The 26,201-nt window shown below is 53.2% G+C and overlaps 1 protein-coding gene across 2 annotated transcripts in view; it reads right to left on the bottom strand.

Annotated features, from left to right (window-relative positions):
- The window catches only part of SPNS3 (SPNS lysolipid transporter 3, sphingosine-1-phosphate (putative)), a 44,147-nt gene that overhangs the window by 15,444 nt on the left and 2,502 nt on the right, over positions 1-26,201 (bottom strand). For both annotated transcript variants that reach the window (XM_054709253.1, XM_008156797.3), the window contains exons 2-8: positions 24,643-24,708; positions 19,387-19,523; positions 18,719-18,870; positions 18,022-18,088; positions 17,191-17,333; positions 16,219-16,371; positions 11,148-11,337 (exon numbers count right to left, since the gene is read on the bottom strand). In XM_054709253.1, coding sequence (XP_054565228.1) covers positions 11,148-11,337; positions 16,219-16,371; positions 17,191-17,333; positions 18,022-18,088; positions 18,719-18,870; positions 19,387-19,523; positions 24,643-24,708 — 908 coding nt within the window. The remainder of the gene's footprint in view (positions 1-11,147; positions 11,338-16,218; positions 16,372-17,190; positions 17,334-18,021; positions 18,089-18,718; positions 18,871-19,386; positions 19,524-24,642; positions 24,709-26,201) is intronic.

Consider the following 26,201-nt stretch of genomic DNA (forward strand, 5'->3'; position numbering starts at 1 on the left):
GATTTTGTTATGCTATAGGACAGTGGTTGGCAAACCGCGGCTCGCGAGCCACATGCGGCTCTTTGGTCCCTTGAGTATGGCTCTTCCACAAAATACCACGGCCTGGGCAAGTCTATTTTGAAGAAGTGGCATTAGAAGAACTTTAAGTTTAAAAAATTAGGCTCTCAAAAGAAATTTCAATCGTTGTACTGTTGATATAATTAGTTTGCAGACCACTGTATAGGATATTTACCATTGAGACATCGCCTAGCCATGGTAAGCTTCTTCCGACATGATTCCCGAGATGCCTCCTATTTTCTCTCCCTTGCCTTTACTGCAGCCTGTAAGAGACCGTGAACCAGAGGGCCCAGCTAGGCTGTGCCTGGATTCCTGGCCCACAGAAACAGAGAGGTAATAAATGTGTGTTGTCTTCCATGGCTAAGTTTTGGGGTGATTTGTTCCACAGCAAGAGATAACTAATATCCTAGCTAAGCTATTGAATTTCAGGAATGAATAATAAAGTCTTCAGATATCCAGATGGAAAAAGTGACTCAACATTAAGGATTTTTTAAAAAATCAGGCTAACTTCATTCTCCATAGCAACATTTGATGCCAAAAGACAGCGGAGCAAATGTTTGCAAAGGAATGAGGGAAAGAAAATGTGAGCCAGGAGTGTATACCCACTTTGATGTTGTTAAAAGGAGAAGATGATCTCAAACATGAATGCACCAAAGGAACACAATCTCTCTAGCCTTTCTGGGGGTACATGGGAGGAGGGGGAATGAATAAAACTACTTAACCCCAAAAATCTACCCGGTTAGGAGAAGAAGCAAAATAAAGAGCTCAGGAATGGAGGATCTATGCAAAGGGACTGATAGTGAGCATTGCATCTATTTAAATCTGGGACTGCGGTCAAACAACCAGAAGGATTATGCTTACAGAACAGACTGTGGGTGTTATACATCTAGAAAAAGTAAAACTAATAATATAACTAACAAAAATCTGGAGGGTGGGTCCTGGCCGGCATTGCTCGGGGGTTAGAACATCTGCCTACGCAACTGAGGGGGAGGGTCGAGTGTTCGATTTAGGGTGTGGGTTGTAGGTTCAATCCCCGGCCAGGTCAGGGTGTGTGTAGGAGGCACTAGACGTCTCTCTCACATCGATGTTTCTCTCTCTGTCTCCCCCTCCGTACCTCCTCTTCACTCAATCTAAAAATCAATGGAAAAAATATCCTCGGGTGAGGATTAACAAAAAATAAATGAATAAATAAATCTGCGTGACATGTATAGCCTGACAGTCACCTAATTACATAACAAAAGTGGAAGCAAATAGGCCAAGATGTTGAGAGTTGCTAATTCTGAAAGATGAGGATATGGATAAAATTGTCCTTTTCTGCTTTTGCTTTTGTTTTGTTTTTTAATTTCTCCCAATTAAAAACGTAAAGATCCTTGGATGCCGAGTGGTAGACTGAATTGTTGGTCTCAACACTTGATGCCTCCACAGCCTTGACATGTGGAGAGCCCTGGAGCTTAATCTGTGGTCCTCTTCTCTGGTCATGCTCCCTCCCTGGATGATCTCATTCAACCTCGTGGCTTTAAATAACCAGTCTAGACCTCTCTCCTGAACTCCAGACTCATATATATCTAACTGCCTCTTAACATTTCCAGTTGACTGCCCTAAGAGGCATCTTAAATTTAACATGTCTAAAATTGAATTCCTAATTTCACCCCCTCTGAAACAAAGACAAAACAAACTCATCTCCCTCAGGTTTCTCCATCTCAGTCAATGCCAAGTCCATACTTCCGATTGCTCGGGCCAAAACCCCTGGAGTCGCCCTCGACTCCTCCCTCTCCCTCGCACTCCACACCCAACCTGTCAGGAAATCCTGTTGATTCCACCTCAGAATATACCAGAATCTGACGACTTCTCCACACCTCCTCCATAACGGCCCTGGTCCCAGCCACAAGCCTCTCTTGCCTGGATTGTTGGAAGGCCTCCTGATTCCGTCCCCTGTTTCTGTCTTTGTCTCCTTTCATTCTATTGTCAGCACAGGAGCCAGAGAGACCCTGTTAAACCACGTGGTAGATCTTACAAAATGACCCCCAATTAAGCATGCTTCTTGGCGGTCATACTCTTGCATAGCGCCCTCCCGTGGTGAAATTGGGCTGGCCTTTCACCTTGCTTTGACTACTAAATAGCAGAAGCGATGCTGAGCTGTTCCTGGCCTAGGCCTTAAGGGGCTTTGCAGCTTCCACTTCTGCTTTCTTGGAATGCTGGCCTGGGACCGCCATGTAAGGAGGTGGTCTTCCCAAGTGGAGGACAAGAGGCCACGTGGAGGATCGGACAGCCAGACCTGAGTGAGGCCAGCTTGCACATGCCAGCCCGGCTCGTCCTCCGGGTGAAGGGAGCCACTGGAGTGAGCACCAGCAGAGAAACTGTCCAGCCCACCCACAGAATCACAGGAAATAATAAATCACTGTTTTAAGCCACTAAGTTTGGGGTGATTTGTTACACAACCACAGATCACTGGTACACCCATAAATCTGATCGTTTCATCTGTGCTAGACATCCTCTAATGGCTTCCCGTTTCACTTAAACTTGAAGCCAAAGTCATCATATGTACAGGGCCCTATGCAACCTGCATCCCCACTGCCATGACCTCTGACCTCACGTCCCCTGCTCTTCCCTGGCTCGCCCCGTTCCAACCACGTTTCCTCGTACACACCAGCCGAGCTTTCCCCTTCGTGGCCTTGGCACTCGCTGTTCCCTCTGTGTGGAATGAATGCTCTTCCCCACTCCACCCCATGTTCGCACGGCCCCTCCCTCGTTGCTTCAAGTGACTACGGAAGTGTCACCATGTCAGTGAGGCCTCTCTCACCACCTTGCCCTGCCCCTGTCCCTCTTCTGGCCCCCTTTCCCTGCTCTGTTCTTGTCCACAGAGCTCATCCCCATCGAACATGCCATTTATTTTGCATGTTTATTTCATTACACGCATATTTTTGCCTGTTTTGTTCAATGTTGTATCCCCAGAACGGAAACAGAGCCTGGCGCACAGGAGGTGCTTGGGAAATACTTGGTAAGTAAGTGAACATTGCAGCTCCTCCAGCCACCTCACCATGGCCTTGGCTCTGCCCTTCCAGGGCCCTGCTCCCTCAGCCCAGGGGGCCCAGTGGGGGTTGAGTGTGAAGACTGAACCCCAAGGCTTCTCACCTATGAGACCAAAAGAGCAGCATGGAATTAGACACCTGCCCAGGGAGGGGCTGGCCACATTTGTGGGGGCCTCAGGGCCATGCGCCCAGACACTATTTCCCGCAATGCAGGACCCAGACCACAGTGGAGGAGGAGCCTTGGGGCACTGTGGCAGATTGTATTTACCCCAAACACCCAGTCATATTTCCACATGCCCTTTAAGATCACTGTCAGTCCCCGTCAAAAGACCGAATCTATATTCTCTCCCCTGAAATCCAAGTGAGAAGTTGTGGCTCCAGCAAAGAACTGAACGCCTTGTAAGTGACGCTATGTAACTTTCAAGGGCAGGTCATGAAAGGCAATATGGCTTCATCTGGCTCTGGCTCTCGGGATGCTGGTCCTTGGAACCCGGCCACAATGCTCTGAGGAAGCCCAGGCCACATGGAAAGGCCACGGGCAGGTGTTCCAGCCAATCGTTCCAGCTGCGGCCTCAGCCGATAGTCAGCATCAGCTCAGGCGGCCCAGTCCTTGCTGATCCAGCCCCCAACCCCATCCTGCCTACTTGACTCCCAGTGGAAAAAAGGTAAATGATCCACACATCCCAACTTTGTCCACACTGCAAATTTGTGAGCAAATGTGTTTGGGCTGTTTTAAATTACCAAGTTTTATGACATAGCCATAGTTACTAGAACAAGCACAAAAGTTCATTTAGCTTCCTAAGGAAACCAAGAGGTAAGTACTAGTACTCCCATTTTATAGCTGAGAAAATGGAGGCACAGCAGGGCCATGATCTTGCCCTCGCTCACAGAGCTAGTAAATGAAGAAGCAGGAATGACATCCAGGTCTTGCAGACATCTCAGCGCATGCTCATTCCCATCCACCAACTCCTGCCCTCCCATCTGGACCACAAAGCCCACCCACGGGGGTTGCTAGAGTTCAGCCATGTCCTCCAGCAACCAGGCCAGCGACGGTGGAGCCTGGCATGGGGCTCCGTCCCTCCTCTGAGTACAAACCCCTTCTCCTCTGAAGGGCAGCTGCTTTGGGAAGAAGGCCAAAGAAGAAGGTGTGAGCCAAGACCTGCTGTGCATGTCTGGATCCCAATTAACAGCCAAAAAAGTCCACTTCCCATGCCAAGGGGACTGGAAGGAGGGAAGAGATGGAAACCCCTGTGCCGGCAGGTGGGCCACTGGGCGTGAGCTCCCCCAGGGAAGGCCCCAGACCAGACTTTACAAGCTCAGGACACCTCATTGCCATGAAACATACAGCATGATTTGGCCCGCACTTCAGGAAATTTAGGGGCAGACACAGCCACAAAAGCAATGGAAGAAAAACTATACTCAGCTGCAGACACACATGTGCACACTCACATACGCACATGTGTCCCACACAATTATCTGCATGCCCTGGCACATGTATGTGTACACACATGCACAAACATATATACAAAATGCACACATGGACTCACTTATATACACCGTGTACATATAGAATGAATATACATTTACATGCAATACACATGAAGTATGACTATACAGGTACACAGAAGTTGAACACACCAGAGCACACATCAGCACTCATATTCACAGACCTGAATATATTCACACTTAGATGCATACACACACTAACACACGTGTCCAAATTCCCATGGGCTCTTCCCAAGCAGATCTCGGGGCCCCTCCGTTTTCTGAGGACTTGCAGAGATAGTGCAAGAACTTTGGTTCCTGGACTCTGAGCACAAGGGATAAGTGGATGGAGGAGAGAGATTCAAGTGATCCTGCCTATTTTGAAGTTCAACATCAGCCAATTCCTCAGCCCCTTTAGACGCCTTTCTGATGTGGACCCTCATAGGTTCTTCAAATCTAATGACATCCGTCATGGTGGGCTGCAGCCAGTTCCATCCTGGAAGTTTTAGGGGTGATGTCATGTCCCTTGGACTCTAGACTCCTGTATCCAACCCTCCACTATACCTCCACTTGGATGTTGACCTCCCACCACAAACTCAGAATATACGAACCCATGCTGTTCCTGCCCCTTTACTGTCTCCGTTAATGGTATCTCCCTTCTCCCACCTGCTCAGGCCGATATCTTAGAACCTTTGACTCTTCTTTCTTTTACACACCACATTGAGTCCATCAGGAAATTCTGATAGCTCTGCCTTCAAAACATACCTGTAATCCAACCACTGCTCACCACCTGCACTGCTTCCACACTGGCCAAGCCCCCTAACTTCTCACCTGGGTTATGGCAGCAGTCTAGCTCTTCTCTCTGGTTCTGCCCTTGTCCCCCAAGTCTATTCTCCACTGAGAAACCAGAGTGATTCTATTAGACACAAGCCAATTATAGAAAAACAATAGAGAATCAATAAAACCAAAAGTTGGCAGCAAAACTGACAAATCTTTAGTCGACCTGGCCAAGAAAAAAATAAGTGAAAACTCAAATTACTAAAATCAAGAACAAAAGAGGGACCGTTACTACTGACCTTATAGAAATGTAAAGGATTATAAGGGAATACTAGGAACAAGTATATGCCACAAGTTAGATAATCTAAGTGAAATGTACAAATTTCTGGAAAGACCCAGACTACCAAAACTGACTTAAAAGGAAATAAAAAGCCTTAATTGACCTAAAACAAATAAATATTTAGTCAGTGATCAAAAACTTCTCACAAACAAAAGCCCAGAACCAGATGGCTTCACTGATGGATTCTAACGAACATCTAAAGATGGATTAACACAAGCCCTTCACAAACCCTTCCAAAATAATAGAAGGGGAGGAAACACTTGTCAACTCCTTCTAGGATGCCATTACCAAGAAAACTACAGGCCAATATTCCTAATGAATATACTAAATACTAGCAAGCTGAATCCAGCATCACATAAAAATGATTTATACAGTTGTCCTCGGCCTCGGAGGGGGATTGGTTCCAGGGCCCCTAAGGACACCAGAATCCATGAATGCTCAAGTTCCTTATATAAAATGGCGTAGTAGCCCTAGCTGGTTTGGCTCAGTGGATAGGGCATTGGCCTGAAGACTGAAAGGTCCTGGGTTCGATTCTGGTCAAGGGCACATGCCCGGGTTGCAGGCTCACTCCCCAGTAGGGGGTGTGCAGGAGGCAACTGATCCAGGATTCTCTCTCATCATTGATGTTTCTATCTCTCTCTCCCTCTCCTCTCCTCTCTGAAATCAGTTAAATATATGTATATTTTTTAATTAAAATTAAAAAAATAAAATGGTGCAGTATTTGGATATGACCTAGATGCATCCTCCTGTATACTTTAAACCATCTCTAGAGTACTTATAATACTCAACAGAATGGAAATGCTATGTAAATAATGGTTATAGATTATTGTTTAGGGAATGATGACCAAAAAAAAAAAAAAGGTCTGTACATTTTAGTATAGACACAACCACTGTAGGCTTAACATAGTACAAGTCAGCAACAACACAATTTCCTTTTTCCCCTAGTTATTTTCTATCCGAGATTGGTTGATTCATGGATGTAGAACCCATGGCTATGGAGGGCGGACGGCACACCACAGCCAAGACAGGATTTATCCCAGGAATGCAAGGTTGGCTACACACAACTACCAATCAATGTAATACACCATATCAATGGAATAAAGGACAAACAACACCATCATCTCAATTGATGCAGAAGACACAAGCCAGATCTCCCACTCCTCAACACAAAACCCTGTCTCATTCTCAGTAAAAGCCGATCCCACCTAGTACCCATGAGGCCCAATATAATCCGGCCCCATCGACTTTTTGTCCTCTTCTCCCTCTCTCCCTTCCCTCTCTCCACACTAACCACAGTGTCCTTGCTGCTCCTCAAATCCACCAGGTACACTCCTGCCTCAGGGTGTTTACAGTTCTTGTTTCCTCTGCCTGGAAAACTGTTCCCCTAAATAGCCACATAATCCACTCCTTCACCTCCTATAGGTCTTTACACAACAACCGCCTTCTCAGGGAGGCCTCTCTGGTTATACTACATAAAACTGCAGCCCTTGTCCTGGCCAGTGTACTTCAATTGATTGAGAGTTGTCCCATGCACCAAGAGGTCCCTGGTTCAATTCCCAGTCAGGGCACATGCCCAGCTTGTGGGCTCCATCCCCAGTAGGGGGCATGCAGGAGGCAGCCCATTGATGTTTCTCTCTCATCAATGTCTCCCTCTCCCTCTCACTCCTTCTCTCTCTAAAAAAAATCAATAAAAATGTATTTTTTTAAATGTGCACCCCTCTCCCCACAATCCCACACACTCCCTATCTCCCTTCTCCTCAATGTATTCTAAGCATTTATGATCATCCAGAACATTGTGAACTTTACTTATGTATCCTGCCTGTTGTCCATCTCCCCCGACTAGAATGTAAGCTCCCTGAGGACATAGATATTGTAGTCTGTTTTATCCAGTGTTACATCCATAGCATATAAACCAGCATGCCACTTTATAGGCACTCAATAAATATGTGTTGGGTAAATAAATGATCGCACATAGCTGGCCACTCAACCATTCACTCGGCAAGCAGTGACTGCCCCACCCATCCCAAGATGCCTGACATGATGTTTCAGGCTGTAGTTCTGAGAAAAATCAAAGCCACCCTGGGCCCTGCTGGGAGAGGGTGAAAGTATAAATGACCATGGACCACGGAAGGCAATACTGAGGAGCATCGAGGATGGGGAGAGGGTCAGGCCTACCAATCAGGGAAGGCTCCATGCAGAGATGGTGCTCAAGCCGGTCCTTGAAGGCCCAGAGTGATCGGGCATATGGGAAAGGGGTGGGGGAGACAGAGGGAGGCCCCAGATGCGGGAAGCCTGGGGCATGCCCTGGAAATCGAGAGGGGACCTGCATGGCCGGACTGCGTGGGGATAAGGCTACTAAGATTGTCAGGAGAGTCTGTGAGGGGCTTTGAACCCCAGGATGAAGAGAGGCACGAGGGAGCCATGCAAGGCTTCGGAGCAGGGAAGGTCCATGGTGCCACTCTGGCAGAGTGGGAAGAACAGATCGTGGTGGGTGGGCAGGAAGATGGCTCCCAGAACAGTCTTGGAGAAAGACAGCAAGCCATGAGCCAGGAAAGGACAGAGGGGCCCGAGAGAAGTGAGTAGGTTGGCAGTATTAGGGTTTTATAACCACTTTGCGGGGAAGGAGCTGGAGCCTGAATCTCAAGTCAGAACATGCAGGTGGACTTCAGAGGTACCACAGGACCGGGCGGTGGGGGTCTGTCGGGAGGTCCAGAAGAAGCACACGGCTTCTGCGAGGCTGGAGTTCTGGCCGCGGAGGCTCCGCTCCGCTGGGCATCTTGCCAGGGCCAAACACGAGCCACAGGCAGGAGCAGCTTCCCAGCGCTGGCAGGCGGATGCATCCTGGCCTCCCGCCTCCCTGCCCCTCGGCCCCTCACCCGGCAGGCCTGGAGGAGAGTTTCTCCAGCTGGCTCTGTCAGCCAAGACGCAATGTCACTTCTAGATGAGCCATCCAGCTCTGGAAACGTGCCAGGCTGTGGGAGGGGGGACAGCTGTGTCCCCAAAATACAGCCAAGGAGCTGCCTCCCAGAGCCAACCAAGCAGTGGCAGAAGCAGAGCTGACAGGGGGTCCGCGGCCTCAGCCAATGCCGGGACAGGCCTTTGCCGGGCCTCCATCTGCCTGGGCCTCAGCCCGCCTGCAAGGTCAGGCCCATCTAGGTCCCACCGGCTGGAGATGATGGTCCCAGTCACTCTTCTGCTCCCTCAGCCAGAAAGCATTAAGGCATTTGTCGGTGCCAAGTGTATGCAGGCTGTTCCTCTCCCATGCAGGTGATAAAGGTCAGTGCAGCATGAAGGACACAGACTTCACCGTCTGCGGGGCTGAGTTTGGGTTTTGTCTGTTCCGTTCTTTGTCTTGCTGCCTCTGGGCCTCAGTTTTCCAATCTGTCAAGTGGGCATGAGAAAAAGCCTTCCCCATGAAGGTGTCATAAAGACCAAATAAGAACAGAGGGAGAGAGGAATGCTAACGGGACTTGTCTGCTGTCGAGGAATCTCAGCAGAAGCCCAGCCAGAGCTAAGGACTCAGGTGAGAAGCTCCACACCTTACAAGAGGCTCCGGACACACCCTCGGGGTTTAGAGAGAGAAATGGAGCTGTCCCGTGGCCCCGGCTTGTATAGAAGGCCGTAGACTTGGGCTGGGAGGGTCTATTTTAAGTGCGAGAAAGCTGAGTGAGGGGCCTTGGCGACATGCTCACAGACAGGGCAGTGCCCGGCAGGAAGGAGGCTGGCCTCTCCCTCTGGCTGGACGCCAGTGAAATGCTGACCCTCCCGCACCAGGGCCACCCAGGGGCACCCACAAAGGGCATCCTCGGGGCATCTTGAAACATGTCAGCTGGCACTGGGAGGACAGGACCCTGGGGCCTCCGGGGAGGCTGAGGACAGCAGTGTGGGGTGAGGAGAGAGGGCAGGGGTGGGGGCAGCTGCACTTCCTGAGTTCATCCAGGGGTTAAAGGGACACAAGAGAGGAGACAGGCTTGAGGGTCACGAGAGGATGCCTGTGGGGACACAGAGTCTGGCAGGAAGGTTGGAAAGGCACCGCCTGACGAGGGGTGGATGGGGAATCCAGAGGCCGCGGTGACTGTGTCAGCTGCATCAGGGAGCCGCGCAATGCTGAAGCCAGAGCCCGGGTCCCTAACACCCACAGATGTGGCCCAAAGCGAGGCGTCCGCCAGCTTCTGGGCACCCACCGCGTGGAGGGCACGCACAGTCAGCAAAACAACCCAGCTCCCATTTGGGGTCATCCCCCACCCACCCCCCACCTGCCCAGCCCTGGAGGGGTCAGGACCCTGGGGAAGGGGCGGTGTTGGGGACAAGGGACAGAGATGAGACAGGAGAGCAGAGCTGCCTGGAGCTCCCCTTCTCCCCCGCCCCCAATGCCATCTGGGTCTGGATAGAAGCTTTATTGGGAAGGAGAACCCAAGTTTCGATTTAAACGGGACTGGCTTTTTAGGCCGTGAGTGTGACTGGAAAAGCCGTGAGAGCTGGTGGCAGGAGAACAGGAAAGCTGTTACTGATTAGCTTTCTTTGTTTTCCTTTTTTTTTTTTTTTTCTTTCTGAGTCCAGTCTGCTCAGTGAACCCCGCACACACGTGCAGGGGCCTCCGTGTCCGTGCGGTGGGTCTCACAGCCCTGGGACCAGGGACGGGGAGGCGCCCAAGCCTGGCCCGGGGCGAGGCTGCAGCCATCTTCCCAGAGTCGGCGCCCTCCCCATCGGGTGGGCCCGTCAGGGCTGGCGCTTTCGGGGCAGGGACACCGCTGCACACACATACGTGTGCACGTGGCTACAGCCCCACCCGGGCGCCGCGGTGCCTGAGGGGACCCACACATGCACTGAGCCCAAGTGGGAACCGCACTGAGAGAGACGGAGGGGAGTCTGGAGAGGCTTTTGAAGGCGGGGGCCTCTGATCTGGGTCGTGCAGAAGGATTGACAGATGCACAGAAGAGAATGGTGCCCCTGGCGGAGGCACGGACAGAGAAAGGCTGGGAGGCGAGAGCAGCTGTCACTGGTATAGAGCGTGAGGCGCATGTGTGGGTCATGGGTCTGGAAAACGGGACAGCATCACAAGGGTCACCTTTAAAGCAGTGTCTGCTCTGGCTGTGGCCAAGCTGGGCCTCCCTTTCCTCATCTGTAACCTGGAAAGAATCACCCTAGTTCTTCACGTCCTGGGAGCAAGTGAGTCTCCGTATCTCCAATCAGAGCATTAACCAGGAGCTCGGAGGATACACTTTCGAGTCGGAAAGGCTTAGGCTCAAATCCCAGTTGTTCCCCTCCCTAGCTGGGTAACTCGTGGTAAGCATCAGTTTACTCATCTGTAAAATGGGAATCACAAGCTCCACCTGGAAGAACTGATACACCTGATGCACGTAAAGACCTGGCACAGAGTGAACCTTTATCAGGCAAGAGTTCCCATCCCACCCCATCGCACCCCATCGCACCCTGCCTCCGATGGGACCCTCACTTACATAGGAGGCCAGGAGAGTGGTCGGGGCCAGGATGAGAGCCAGGTAGAGGCAGACGGCTGCAGCGAGCAGGCTAGAGGCACAGATGAGGGGCTCAGCCCGCGGGTTGACTTTCTTGTACCTCCTTGAAGCCTCTGCTCCCAGGACCACCCCAATGATGCCAGTCACAATGGTCAGTGCCCCAAAAATCAGGCTGGTGGGAAAGAACAGAAAGGGATTGGTCAGTGGGTGGGTGCAGCCACCGGCCACTGTGCATGATCTGGGACCCAAAAGAAATGTGGCCGTGGGCCCCTGTCCCTCCCTGCTAACCAGTGCTCCTAGGCCCTTGGGAACCTAAGCAGGAACCCAGGTACTCTCTGCCCCCTTTCCTGCCTCATTCTGGGGATGCCACTGGCCATGTGGTGATCTGCCCAGCACCCCAGTTCCCAGGCTTCCTCAAGCCCGGTAATCTCATCCTCTCACCACCCAAAACTATCCCACTCGGAAATCTCAATTCTATGGTCCCAATCTTGCCCCAACCTCCTCACCTTCTACCCCCAATATGAATGGGAATTGAGGCAAGTGAACATTTATCTATTGAGTTCCCATGATCCTCAGCCCTGATCTAGACATTCTGCACACCCTCCCTCCTTGAATCCCACCTCCCACTCTCTGTCCTTGAACACCTCTCAAGTAGCCCCCTCCTACCTTCACTACCTTTCCCGCCTACTCCTGGGCCTACGTCAACGCCACTTGGCCCCTCTTGTACCTCCCTCCTGTGGACACCTGTCTCTCCAAAACAATTTCCATTCAGGTCCCCAGAGGGTGCTTTCCAGAACACAGATCTGACTGTCCCCCTGCCCACCCCCCGCCTAAAATTCTCCACCAGCTCTCAAACATCTACCAGGCTTGGTGCTAACTCCCGGCATACACGGCCCTTCATGATCTGACCCTGGCTGACCTCAACCCCAACCTCCGGCTCCATCCTCCTCTGCCTCCAAACTCGTTATCGTTCCCACTTCATACTTTTATTCCTCCATCTGGACACGCTTCACTAGTTTTTGTACCTACTGAACTCTAACTCATCCTTCAAGACCCATCATAATGATCTCCTCTTTGGAAATGCCTTTCCCTGGCCCTTTGCTGATTTATTTACTCCCTTCAGTTACCATCGCACTTCTGTGTCTCTGTCATCAAGGTCTGACCTGAGTATTCCTGGAGAACAGAGACCAGGTTGGTTTACTTTCTTGACGATGCTGGGAGCATAGAGCCTGGACCACAATAGATACACGCTGAGCAAATGAGCTCATTGAACCTTCCCAGAATTCCCAGGTGGACAGATGAGGAAAGTCAGACGGAAAAAGGTTAAGGTCAAGATTACCCAGCTAATAGCCCTAATCGGTTTGGCTCGGTGGATAGAGTGTCGGCCTGCAGACTGAAGGGTCCCAGGTTCAATTCCGGTCAAGGGCATGTACCTTGGTTGCGGGCACATCCCCAGTAGGGGGTGTGCAGGAGGCAGCTAATTGATGTTTCTCTTTCATCAATGTTTCTGACTCTCTATCCCTCTCCCTTCCTCTGTAAAAAACCAATAAAATATATTTTTTTTAAAAAAGATTACCCAGCTAATAAATGACAGAGGCAGGATTTGAACATACATCTTCATCTCCTAGTCCAGTGGTTGGCAAACTGCAGCTCGTGAGCCCCATGCGGCTCTTTGGCCCCTTGAGTGTGACTCTTCCACAAAATACCACATGCGGGCGGGCACGCACATACAGTGCGATTGAAACTTCGTGGCCCATGCGCAGAAGTCGGTTTTCGGCTCTCAAAAGAAATTTCAATCGTTGTACTGTTGATATTTGGCTCTGCTGACTAATGAGTTTGCCGACCACTGTCCTAGTCCATCCTGCTCTCCCAAGCCTCCTATTAAAGGAGCTCAGAGGGATACCGAGACTGACCAACGTGAATTCTTGAAAACACAAATGTAACCAGGACCTTTCCAGCCCCCAAGTGGCTCCCTGTTGTCCTCAGGGCAAGCTCTCAGCCAGTACTGGCCCCCCCACACCTGTGTAACCTCCCCTCTCTTCTCTCTCCCTCCCTCTTCACAAATGACTGGGAATTCTCTAAACTCATCCTAAGCTTTCTAGCTTCCCTGCCTTGGCCCACACTCTTCTCTTGGCCTTGAGTACCATTAACCCCCACCCAACTCCTCCACCTGGCCAGACCCAAACATTTCCAGAAGTTCATGGATGTCCCGGTGCCCTGCCATTACCTGCGTGGTGGCTCCCACAAGATGTAAGAACGTGACAGATGCCAAGTCTATGGTTACTGACAAATTGAGTGTCACAAGAAACTCCTCTCCTCTAAACAACTTCCGTAAAAAGTCCATTCCACAGGCTGAGGACTAGTGGTCTGTTCCTCTGCCCCACCTCCTCGGTTTACAGAAGGAAGTATAGAGCCCAGAGTGGGCAGGCACCTGCCTGAGGTCACACAGCCCCTTCTGGCCTCCACACAGCCAGGGCTTGCTGGCCCTCTGCCGAGGAAGCATGTGGGTGCTTAGGCAGCTTAAAGGTGCTCACTGAACCCTCCCACCCTTCCACGCTGTGCAAGGCTCCGGCTCAGCCCAGTCAAGTGACCCTGAATCCCGGATGAATGCGATCTGCCTGAGTCCTAGTCTGAGCCGGTGTTGGCAGATTTTCGAGACCAAGACTGATTGGTCTTAGGGTTGATTATTCAGACAGGCTGTGTAGACAGGGGAGACCCCTAAGCAGAGGGTGTGGCCACAGGACACACTCAGCCACCAAACCCCTCTATAAAGGCCTTCCCAGAATCAGACTCTCAGAGCCAAGAGTGGGGGGGAGGGGGTCCTTAAAGGCCTGCAAGTTCTATGCTGATTCTCTGCACAATGGTCCTGGCAAGCAGCTGTCCAACTTCTACTTGCATACCCCCAGGGGTGGGAAGCTCACTACCCCCATGCAGCCCCTTCCATCTGGCCAGGTCTGAGTGTTGAAAGTTTTCCTTCTGGCCCAGCTCGAGTCCTGTGTCCTGCAGCTTCCTGCCTCACCCACGCTCACCCTAAGGCTTATCCTAACCACAGAGGGCATATTAATAGATGGAGTCTGTGCAGAACTTCAACCCTGGGACCTTCTACCCACTCTGTGATAGGCTGTATAATGGCCCCCCCAAGATGTCCACATCCTATTCTCTGGAACCTGCGAATGTTACCTCATATGACAAAATGTGATGGCAACAAGGACCTTGAGAAGGAGCGATTATCCTCCATTAGTTAGTGGGCCCTAAGTGCAATCACACGTGTCCTTATAAGAAGGAAGCAGAGCCCTAACCGGTTTGGCTCAGTGGATAGAGCGTTGGCCTGCGGACTGAAGGGTCCCAGGTTCGATTCCGGTCAAGGGCATGTACCTTGGTTGCGGGCACATCCCCAGTGGGGGGTGTGCAGGAGGCAGCTAATCAATGTTTCTCTCTCATTGATGTTTCTGACTCTCTATCCCTCTCCCTTCCTCTCTGTAAAAAATCGATAAAAATATTTAAAAAGAAGAAAAAGAAGGAAGCAGAGGGAGATTGGAGACAGAAGAGAAGCCAAGTGTCTGCAGATGTAGAACCTGGAGAGATGCGGCCACAGACCAAGGGATGCCGACAGCCACCAGGAGTTGGAAGAGACAAGAACGGTTTCTCCCATGACTGCGGCCCTGCTGAACTGGACCTTAGCCCCGCGAAACCATTTTGGACTGCTGACCTCCAGAACGATGAGAACATAAATGTCTGTTTCTTTAAGCTACCAAGTGTGTGGTGGTTTGTTACCCCAGCCCCAGGACACTAGAAGAAACTTCCGTGTCCGTTTCTCACACAGGTCCTGTGAAGGGGCTGAGATAGAAGAGGCTGAAGCTGAGAAAAGGGGAGGTAAGTTGCCCAGGGAATACACAGCCCGTTGATGCTTCAGGTGGAATCGAGTACTGTTTCCCCCCACTTTTTCAAGCTGTTGTGGGGCTGTTAGGACTCAGTCTTTGCCTCCAGGGAGATAACAATCTCCAAGACAAACACGGCAGCCTCATTTGATGCATCCATCCGCTCACTCCCGGGTGCTTTCCCTGCGCACCCACGGGGTGAGTGCCAGGAAGCTGCTCCCAGCTAAGTGGAGAGATGGTCAAGCCAATTCACAGTAAGAGGCAGTCTCCAGAGGCAACAGGATGTGGAGCTTAAAGGCACCAACTTTGGCGTCACCAACAGTGAGAGGGCATGGGACAGTCTGGACATTGCAGGGAGCTCTCCCTCTGGCCATCTGGGAGTGAGGAAGAGGCAAGAGAGGAGGCCAGCAGAGAACTGGCGTCACTAAAGTCTCAGGTAGCACAGAGCTCCGGGAAGAGCTCAGAGAGCTCAGAGCCCTGAGGACTCTGAAGGGCCCGTGGAGCAGGGGCAGAGAGAAGGAGGGACTGAAAAGCGTCAATTAGAAGGAGGAGAAAGTAGGATTAAGGGTTTCAAGGAGGAGGAGGAAGCAAGTAGGAGAGGACTGAGAGGTGCTCTCTCAATCAGGAGTCACTCAGTCCTTGGAGAATGGGGTGAGGAGGGCAGAGAGCGATAGGGCATTCCCAGAGGAATCCTCCCCACCCTCCCAGCAGCTTTCCCGGATTCCCCGTGCCCCAAATGAGGTAAAGAACAAGTGAATGCAGGGGTGAAATCCCTAAGCCAGCTGAGTAACGAGGCCTCCCAGTGCCCTGGTTTGCCATCTGTAAAATGGGATGACCTCATACTATGGGTCCCTTCAAAGGGAACTTGCCTAAGAGTCCCATCATTCTCACTCCGACCCCAAGTGCCTTCTGGACCTCCACAACAGTCCAAGAGTGGGGAGACAGGGACTGGGGTCCAGGGAGGACAAGGGAGCCGCCTCAGGACACCCTGGGTGGCTGGGGCTCAGCCAGAGCCAGACCAGCCTCCTGCTGCCAGCTGGCTCCCGAGCTCTGGGGTCTTCGCAGAGCAGCCCGGGCCCAGACAGATTGAGTTTGGGGGCTCGGAACCTCCTGACACTTCTCCACCAAGAGCCCCCTAACCTGGGCCAGGTGCCCAGGGCTCCCAGCGGCCTCACCTGTCCTTGCTGTCACACGGCTGCTGGAAGCAGGGAGGCTGCAGCCCATGCACCACGCGAGCCTCAAACAGAAACTTGGGGGCCCAGAAGCCCACAGCTCCAGTCACAAAGGCCATGGCTGTCACTCCCAGGGTCGACCACACAAAACTCCAGCTGCAAGAGAAAGCACCCTGGCTGAAGCAGGGAGAGGGCTGGGGTGCAGGGGGCGGCCGCTTCTGTTCGTTCCCCTTCTCCCATCGTCTGGGCACTCAGGTGGGCTCCGCTTCCTACCCAGCATCCCCTAAGACCCCTCACGTCCCACCTCCACGCCTTTACTCATGCGTTGCCTTCCTCCCTCCCCTAGGACCAGCTCTCCCCAGCCTGAAAGGCCCACATTCTCTGGAAGCTGCCCCTGCGGCCCCCACCTTCCTCCGGTGCCCCCCGCCCCTCGGCCTCACGGCTCCATAACAAACAGAGCTGGGTCCTGGTCGTGCCCCACATTTGGGTAAATCATGAGGCCTGGGAGTGCAGCTGCCTCCTGTCTGCCTCCCCGACCACGCCTGGAATTGAGGCGAGGTGCACTCCCAGGAGGAGGAGGCTCAGAGAGGTAAGTGATTAACTCCCGCCATCCTTCCAGCAGCCCCGAGAAGCAGGCTAGGCTGGAGCATTACGTCCACTGAGGGAAGTGAGGCTCCAAGTCTCAGGTCACTTAGGGCTAAGGCAGTGGCAGAGCCAAGGCTGGAGCGCCTGCTACCCCCTCCCCTCTCCCTCCTCCCCTCCCTCCCAGCCCATATTCCATCACGTGGCTAGGGGGAGGGGCCTCCAAGCGAGGGAGGGGCATCTCGGTGGGTGAGTGGGCGCTCCGAGGAGAAAGAAAGGGCTGTGAACTTGGACAGTCACGGAGGGCTCCCTGGAGGCAGAGACGGGGAGGTCAGGGATTCTGGGGCAGACAGCGGATTTGGGGGACAAGCAGGAAGGAGCAGGGACACTCACTTTCGCCCCAGGTATCTGACATCCTCACACCAGGTGCTCCTCAGGTCCCTCACCTCCCTCTGCTTCTCCGCAGCTCCCCGAGGCGGGTCTGGAACCAGCGTGACCAGCAGGATCAAGGCCACAGCTTCCAGGCAGGGCATGATCTAGGGACAGGAGGACCCGGGAAGCTCAGTGCCTCCTGCCCCTGTGGCCCAGAGATGTTAGGGTGACGGAGCCCTGTGGTCCAGGCTCTTGGGGTGCTCTGTGCCCTGGGGGTGGTGGGAGAAGGGCTCAGTTCCTGGGTGCTGGTGATACAGAGCCTAACCGTTTCTCACCCCATCACCCCCCACCCCGTGAGACCAAGGTGTCCTTGGGGGTTGCTTTAATACCTGTCGGTCCAGTGCAGACACTGCTCTTTTGGATCAGTGAGCCTGACACGACTGAGAACTGGAGCCCTGACTATTGTGTGCTTGCTGCCCCCATCACTGCCCCCTCCCCCTCCCTCTGCCACGCCAGTCCTGCCCTAGCATCTTTCCATCTCATCTCCTTAATCTCGAGAGTTCCTCGGGCAGCACTTACTCCCTCGTCTTACAAATAGGCACACGGAGGCTCCTAAGAGCGAGGTGGTTTGCTTCCGGTCACACAGCTGGCAAACTGAGCAGCCAGGACTTGAACCCAGGGCCATGGCTTCCACAGTCCACATTCCATAGGAGGCCCAACTGTCTGAAGCTGCTGGTACTGATCACCCGCCCTGGCGCCGGGTGCGGGGCCAAGGGGCTAAGGCCACTGGAGGCTGGAAAGTCCCCTCAGCCCAGGGGGAAAGCTGAGGGAAGAAACAGGAGCTGGACTCACCCGCAGGGCCCAACGCCAGTTCCCAGTCAGCGCCTTCACAGCTGCCCCCAGCACGTAGCCCAGACCACTGCAACGGAGGGGCAAGGGGGATGGGCCGCGAGGGCGCCACGGCCAGCGGAGCCCAGGGCTCCCCCCCCACCCCCACCCCCAGGGAGCCGGCTCCTGCAGCTATGGCCCTTGCACTGGGAAAGTGAGCCACGTGAGGCCCAGGTGTCCACTGCCCTCGGTCAGGTCACCGGTGACCTCTGGCTCCTGGCCCATCCCAGCACCACTGTCCACTGTCTCTCCACGCGAGGACGCCCCTCCCTCGCCCGAGGCCCAGCTCTGCCTGAGTCAGGTGATACCAGGAAACCTGGGTCAGAGCGCTTGGGGCCTCACTGTAAGCCCCACGCTGTCCTGCCCCGCTGTGGGGTACACTGCCCAGCCCTGGTGCACTTCCCTGCCTCCGCGCCCAGAGCCCCCCTCCCTGAACAGCCCCCCACCAGGCTGCTTGCTCACCCTTCGGAAGTGCACTAGCATGTGGGAGCACCTTTGTTCTCTCTAACCCTCTCCACAGCCCACCAGCGTTACTGCCCCCATTCACAGATGAGGAGCTGGGGCTCAGAGAGGGAAAGTGACCCGGTGAGAAAGGCCCCTGCTCTGACTCCTTTGGGCCTCAGTTTACCACCCCAGGAAGTGGGTCCAGGGTGCTACTAACCTTCCAACAGGAATAAAGATGTAGAAGATAGCCAGTACCCGGGTCCGCTGGTCGCTCACAAAGAGGTCGGCCAGGATGGTGGGCGCGAGGGTGGAGTAGCTGGCGGTGCCAATGCCCACCGCTCCCCGGGACAGGAAGAACAGCCAGGAGTACTGGGCAGGCAGGCACGAGAACACGGTGCGTTCCAGAACTCACCACAGGCAAGGGACTCAAGGGTTTGTCAGAGGGGCGAGGGCACTTGGAGACACGTGCCCCCAGGAGAGGAAGAGGGGATGCAGCTGCAGGCACCTCGCGATCCTCCCAGCCCAGGTTCCCCAAGTCACACGGGCGCCCCCTGCTGGCGCCTGCGGCTGCTGCCTGCCCTGAGCCCCAAGGAACCCTTGCCCACCAGGCCAGTTGCCCCAGACTGTAAGCTGGTATTACACCACCCCACCCCCAGCACAGAGGGCAGAAATGAAGCCACGGCAGCAGCGGGAGGTGCAAGAGCGGAAGGCTCCTGTTAAGAAAGCCTAACGGCTCCTCTCTCCTCTCTCCGCCTGGAAGGAATCCCCAGCAAGCCTGGAGCCTGGAAGGGAGCCGAAGCAGCCCCACCCAGCTCTGACGGGCTGGGTCAGGAAGGGGGGGTGGGGGGCGTCCCCTGGGGTCTGTGCAGGGGTGAGAGCACCTACCTGGCGGGGGATGAAGGAGCTGGAGAGGCCTGCTCCTGACCAGAGGAGGATCCCAAAGCTCAGCGTGGCTTTGCGGCTGTGTCGGTCGCCCAGGTAGCCAAACACGGGTGCAGACAGCAGCAGGCAGCCGGTGAAGACTGGAAGAGACAGGCAAGGGGCAGCATGCATCTCCCCACAAAGGTGGGCAGGCAGACGGGCCCAGCAGACCCACAAAAGGGCGCCGTGGCAGCAGGTCAAGGCCCCAAGGAGGAAAAAAGAAGGTGAACCCTCAATCCCCTCCTAGCACATAACCCATTGCCCAAAGTGAGGGGCTGGACCCGGCTCAAAGGCTCAAATCCCAGCGTGGCTATTTGCTCACTGTGCGGCCTTGGGTTACTAACTCCACCTCTCTGATCATCACCCCAGCACCACCCCCCCCCTCAGGAGCTCCTCCGAGGCTGTGAGATAGAAGTGAACATGGAGCCTGGCGTGGAGCTGACAGTGTTCGGTGCCCACCAGTGCCCTAGCTTTGCCAGAACTCCTGCCCTCTGTGAGCCTGATCTGGGCCTGCGCCTGCGGGGGGTGAGGGGTGGCAGAGGGATGCGTGATGTGCCTGGGCCCTCTTGGAGCAGATGAGCGCAGTGATTCCTGGAGGCTGGAAATGCGTTGGTTCTCCTAAGTACGTAAAGCATTCCCCTGACAAGTCAGTTGTGTTTATACCATTTTTTAAAGTAAACCCTTAAGAACCGGCGGCTGTATTAATGAATGCGCTTGCTATTCTGTGAAGACAAAGAAACTGCCACGTTTTTGCACGGCTCTGCCACGTGAATAGATACCCTCACTGGTTCTGTTCCTTAAATAACTCACCTCCACCCTCCTTGGAGGACGTGTCCACTGCCTCTGAGCGCCTGCAGGTGGCGAGGGGAAGGTCTGGACCCGCCCCACCCGGTCCCACCATCCAAGGGCCTTAGAGTTTGGTGGGCCCCGCCCACTGCCTGAGTCTCTATTCATTGAGCACATGTGATTGACATTTCCTGAGCCCAAAGACTGTCCAGATTCCTCCGGGGCTCAGGTTCCAGCCCCTCCCACTCCAGTATTGGGTTGAGCCGCCTGCAATTGCAGAAATTAGGCCAGTTTTGACCTACAAAAACGAGAATTGAATATGGTTCGACCTTATTTAACATAATAAATATATTTAATATAATACTCCACCGAGAATGGTCTTTGATGTCAATGGCATTTATAATTGTAATAGCTACTGCCAAAATAGGCCTCCAAAAAGGCTGTATCGATTTACACTTGCACAGAATCATATGCCAGCACCCTTGTGACACTTGATAGGATCAATCGCTTTATTTTTGTTCATCTAATGGTTGAAAAACAAATGGTGTCTCGCTGATGTTTTAATCTGCGTGCTATTCCCAGTGAAGTCAGCATCCTCTGCCCATTTTCCTACTGGGCTCTTTGTTGTGTGGGAATAATTTCTCCCAGGCCTCCGTATTTGTTTTCAGGATTTAAAATGCAAGATCTGAGACTACACTACCTGGGCTCATCCTGATGCCACCCCTTCCTAGCTGTGTGACCGTGGGCACATTCCTTAACTCTCCTGTTCCCCTCTCAACCACTCAATGGCAGTAAGAGTACTTGCCTCATAAGATTAAATAAAATAAAGCATATAAAAGGCAGTGGCTGGCTTTATAGAAATGCCTAATAAATGCTACCTATTATTACTTATTGCATGTGTCCTTTCAACCACCATCATGCAGGAGAGTTTAGCTTTGATGTAGTCAAATTTATAATCTTCCTCTAGGGAAGTTGTCTCGTGTCTTGTTAACACCTATCTTTTTTACCCAAAGGATATAGAAATATTTCCCTAAATCTAATACTTTTATGCGAGTTGGGGCAGGGATGCTTCACAGGACATAAACACCTTAGTTAAACCTGCAGATGCCCTGGGGTGGAGAGACCTGCCCCTCAGGGGAAGGCAAGCACTCCTTCTTTCCTTTCTGGCATCTCCAAGTTCAAATAATTCCTGTGACAAGGTGGGAGTGAGTCATCAAGGACCACCAGGTTAAGAGGACTCTCCAGGCAGCTGCCTGGATTTGAATCCCAGCCCTGGGTGGCCTTCAGCAAGCTCCACAGCCGCTCTGTGCCTCAGGTTCGCATTTGTAAAATGAGCATCATAATAATACCTGCCTCATGGGATTGTTTTGAAGATTAAATGAGTTAATATTATAAAAGCACTTAGAATAGTGCCTGGGCCCTAGCCGGTTTGGCTCAGTGGATAGAGCACTGGCCTGTGGACTGAAGGGTCCCAGGTTCGATTCCGGTCAAGGACACGCACCTCGGTTGCAGGTTCCCTGGCCCTGGTCAGTGCATGCAGGAGGCAACCAATCTATATGTCTCTTTCACATTGATGTTTCTCTCTGTCTCTCCCTCTCCCTTCCACTCTCTCTAAAAATCAATAGATTCAAATCCTCAGGTGAAGATTAACAAAAAAAGAAAGAAAAGAATAGTGCCTGGCACAGGCTAAAGGCTACATTAATGTTCCTTTTTAATATTATTAATCGACTAGAGTCCCAGTGCACGAAATTCATGCACAGACAGGGGGGTGTCCCTCAGCCCAGCCTGCACCCTCTCCAATCTGGGACCCCTCGAGGGATCGGGCCTAAACGGGCAGTCAGACATCCCTCTTATAATCCAGGACTGCTGGCTCCCAACCACTCTCCTGCCTGCCAGCCTGATCACTCCCTAACCACTCCCCTGCCAGCCTGATCAATGCCTAACTGCTTGCCTGCTAGCCCAATTGCCCCTAACTGCCCTCCCCTGCAGTCCTGGTCCCCCCAACTGCCCTACCCTACAGGCCTGGTCCCCCCCACCTGCCCTCTCCTGCAGGCCTGATCACCCCCAACTGCCTTCCCTTGCAGGCCTGGTCCCTCCCAACTGCCCTCCCCTGCTGGCCTGATCGCCCACAACTGCCCTCCCCTGCAGGCCATCTTGTGGTGGCCATCTTGTGTCCATATGGGGGTACCCATCTTTGACCACATGGGGGCGGCCATCTTGTGTGTTAGAGTGACAGTCGATTTGCATATTGCCTCTTTATTAGATAGGATTAACTCCAGAAGTTTCTCTGTCCAACTGGGGGGCAGGGGGTCTGACCACTGTTTCCCCCTTCCCCCTACCCCACTCTTACAGCTTGACCAAGCCCTCTCTTAGCGGTTTCCTTCATGCTGCAGCCCTGTGGACAGACAGCAGGGTGAGTCTTTGAGCTACTGCATGGCGACTTGGAAAGGTTAAAATACTCACCTGAGGTCACTGGAGACACACTTGGCCATCAGGTCTCCAGTCCACTGCCCTCTCCATCCATACACCTTCTGGGGCTGTTTCTGCAGAGATGACCCTGCCCTTCACCCACTCCCAAACACACACTCACATATCCACATCTTCACATTCTCTTCTCTCTCTCTCTCTCTCTCTCTCTCTCTCTCTCTCTCTCTTTCCCCTCCCTCCCTCCCTCTCTTTCATACACACACACGCACACACTATTTCCTCCACAGCATCTCACTTATCAGGGGCCTTGTAGTAATGATCCTATTCACCATGATAAGAACCAGAAAAGGGAAATGTTGACTCTACCATTATCTGTTTAATCTAGAAGTTTGAGGGCACTGCGTGGAGATGATCTCGCTTTAGCTACAATTATGAAGGAAGACCAGCCCCAGCTGGCGGCCTGAGACAGGAGCAACTGGGAGAGCCATGGTCTGAAGCAGGGCTCTGCTATCGCTTCTGCTTGGTGCCTCCTGGAGAAGTTTATAGAATTATGCACCCCTGCACGCGTTTTCCGCTGACATTTAAAACACTTTCATCATAAGTTTAAATAGTTGCAAATGATGTGATTTCCAGCATTACCGTATTTTTTTTAACTATATTTTCACCCAAATCCTCGAGGCTGCAGATCGAGTTCATTCACTTTATGAGAAATGCCTGCCAGAGAGTCTAATGACCAAAACCAGACCTTATTTGCCAAACCAACAGGACAAATCAGACTGGTTGTCTGTAAGAAAGACGTTAAAATGTTGGCTTCATTTTTTATCGAAATAAATGTGCCGACACCCATCCCCGAGACAACCTTCTCACTTCTGAATTCTAAATCATAGATAGATAGCAGACTGTCACGCCAGCGAGACAGCGAGATGAGGCTTGGCGTCTGGCCATGGATTTGTGGCCTGGAGACAACATCCCCAGGGGGTTCTACTGACTGCTCTGCTCCCAGCCCCTCCCCAGCCAAAGCCACGCACCCCGAGGAGGCCCTCTGTCTGGACCCTGGAGGTTTTGACACCCCCAGGCAGGGCACCTTGGTAAGACTCAGAAAGGGGAGAGGGGTCCTTTCCTGCTGAAACGGTGGGTGGGTGATGGTTAACGCGGAGGGGAGGGAGGGGAGAGCCAGAGGCTGCTCTCAGGCAGGTCCTCTGTAGAAGAGACAGCCACGGGCTTGAGGACCTATAAATGGGTTTTCTTAAGGCGCTGCTCTGGTAGCTCCTGAAAGTTTTTATGTCTCCCCAGGGGTCCCCGTACCCCAGTCTGAGAGCCTTGTTCTAAAATGCTGAGATGGACTGTTAGGAGGAGGAACCATGCATGTGCTGGTTACTGGCCGGGTGTATTCACACATGTGTGTCCTATGTAATGACATGTGTGCACACATATGGGGGGTGCATGTGCAGGCACACATGACCCCAATTGCCCCCTCCTGGGAAAGGGACACGTGGCTGCTCCCTGATGCTGGACTGCAGGCGCCTGTAGGCCCAGACCCTCTCTGAGGCCGTGTGTGGGGGTGGGGGTTGGGGTCTTTGTCTGTCTGTCTGTCTGTCTGTCTGTCTGTCTGTGTCCTGGTGACCAGATTTTTCAGGTCCATGAGAGGAAAGCAGGCGTCAGGAGTTCTCAGCCCCTGCCAGGCTCCGGTACCCAGCTGAGCTGAACCAACATGAAGGGTGAGTGACCAACTCCACAGCCACAATCGGGAGCTCGGGAGCCCTTTCCAGCCCTGCACCCTGCTCTTTGGGCAGCACCGCACTCAGACCCGAGGGCTGGCTGCGCAAGCACGAGTCTCAGCCTGCGCCATCGCCTCTGCTACCGGGCTGTCCCTCTCACCCACCGCCCTCCGCAGTGCCCTCCTCTGCCGGGGACTGAGCTATTGCTGGGCACAGAGCAGGACCTGCCAGAGAACCCCAGCCCGGTCCGAGCCCCGGCCCCAGCCCCGGGCCAGGACTCCCTCCTTACCTGTCTGAAGCAAACCAGCACTGCTGTCACTGATCCGGAAAAACTTCTGTACATCCAGCAGCACTCCTGCGGACAGACGGACAGCGCTCAGGACATGGGAAGTAGCCCACGGGCCTCTACAGGCAACTGCCCCACATTGGGAAAGGGCCACAGCTGAAAGACAGCAGAGGGCGTACCCCAGGCCCACTGTTCTTTCTCCCCTCTCCTACACGTAATACCACTGCACATGCACACACACACACATACATACACACACACACAAGCAGGCACAGAGAGACGTGTGCACGTCAAACACACGCAGAAACATGCATCCCAAAGGCTCCGACTTATGCAGACACATTCACACACAGCATGCACTCCCAGACATAGGCACATAGTCATACAGACACACAGACATGCAGGTCCGCATACATACAAACAGGAATTCCCAGAGAAATATACTCACAGAGGCACAGATACACATACACAGAGGAGCCTGTGCTCACAGACACACACGCACATACACACTGAGATGTACACATAAAGACACACCCACAGGCATGCACGCGTGTGCACATGTGCAGGGGTGCCATTCACATCACAGCCAGAGGGACTGGCGGCTGCCTGCTGCTGCCCAGTGCACAGCCACCCACTTGGACCACAGTGTAAAGGAAGTCCCTGGGATTGCGCATAGCAGCCCCGCTCACGTACAAACCCCAGATATTCACAGACATCCATCTACATCCAAAGACATATGTGCCGTGGCCTGCACATGCACACACCCAAGCATGTTCTTCCAGAGGCGTGAGCACACAGGCATGAGAGTGCACGTGAACGCTTCAGAGATAGATTTGACCTTGGCCCCAACTCCCTGAGGGTGGCAGGCTCCTGCTCTGCACTAAGCCAGGTCTCTCAAGCCCCTCCTGAGATCTTGCTAGGCCGTGGGCGGTGCAGTGGGCCCTCAGCCTATTGCAGAGAGAGGAATCGGGCCCCCTGACACAAGGCTCTGTTCCCTGAAGTCCCTCAGCCTTTTGGTGTATTTTAGGAAGTCGGGGTCCTAGGCACCCGAGTATCTGAGCGGTGGGGCTCTGGCCCTGTCAGGATGAGGAACAATCATTACTTTCACTGAATTATGAGATGCATGAGGGCCAGACCCTGAGCTGGACACTTGCAGTATTTTTCCAAGGAGTTGGGACTATCTGTGTCCCCACAACACAGTCGAGGAGTCAGAGGCTCCAGCCAGCCATGCTTGCACAGCTGGAGACGGGAGAGCTGGGACTAGAATCCCAGCCGGAGGCGGTCCGCCCTCCCACCCAGAGTCACAGAAGGGGAGCAGAACCACCCCCCTCCAATGGGGCCCTGCAGAAATGCCCACGGGGTGGGGGGAGGAGGAGAAAGCCCCCCATCCACACCTCCGAGACCTGTCAGCAGGTGAAGAAGGAGCAAAGAATCAGAGAAGCGAAGTAAGATTTATGTTCAGACTTTTACTCCGGGGCCAATTGTCACAGCATCTAGGCATACCAACCTATATGCCTTTTCCTTCCCTTTTAATATTTTTAACTACACGAATAAGATAGAAT

Source organism: Eptesicus fuscus, chromosome 20 (assembly GCF_027574615.1).
Source record: "Eptesicus fuscus isolate TK198812 chromosome 20, DD_ASM_mEF_20220401, whole genome shotgun sequence".
Taxonomy (NCBI): domain Eukaryota; kingdom Metazoa; phylum Chordata; class Mammalia; order Chiroptera; family Vespertilionidae; genus Eptesicus; species Eptesicus fuscus.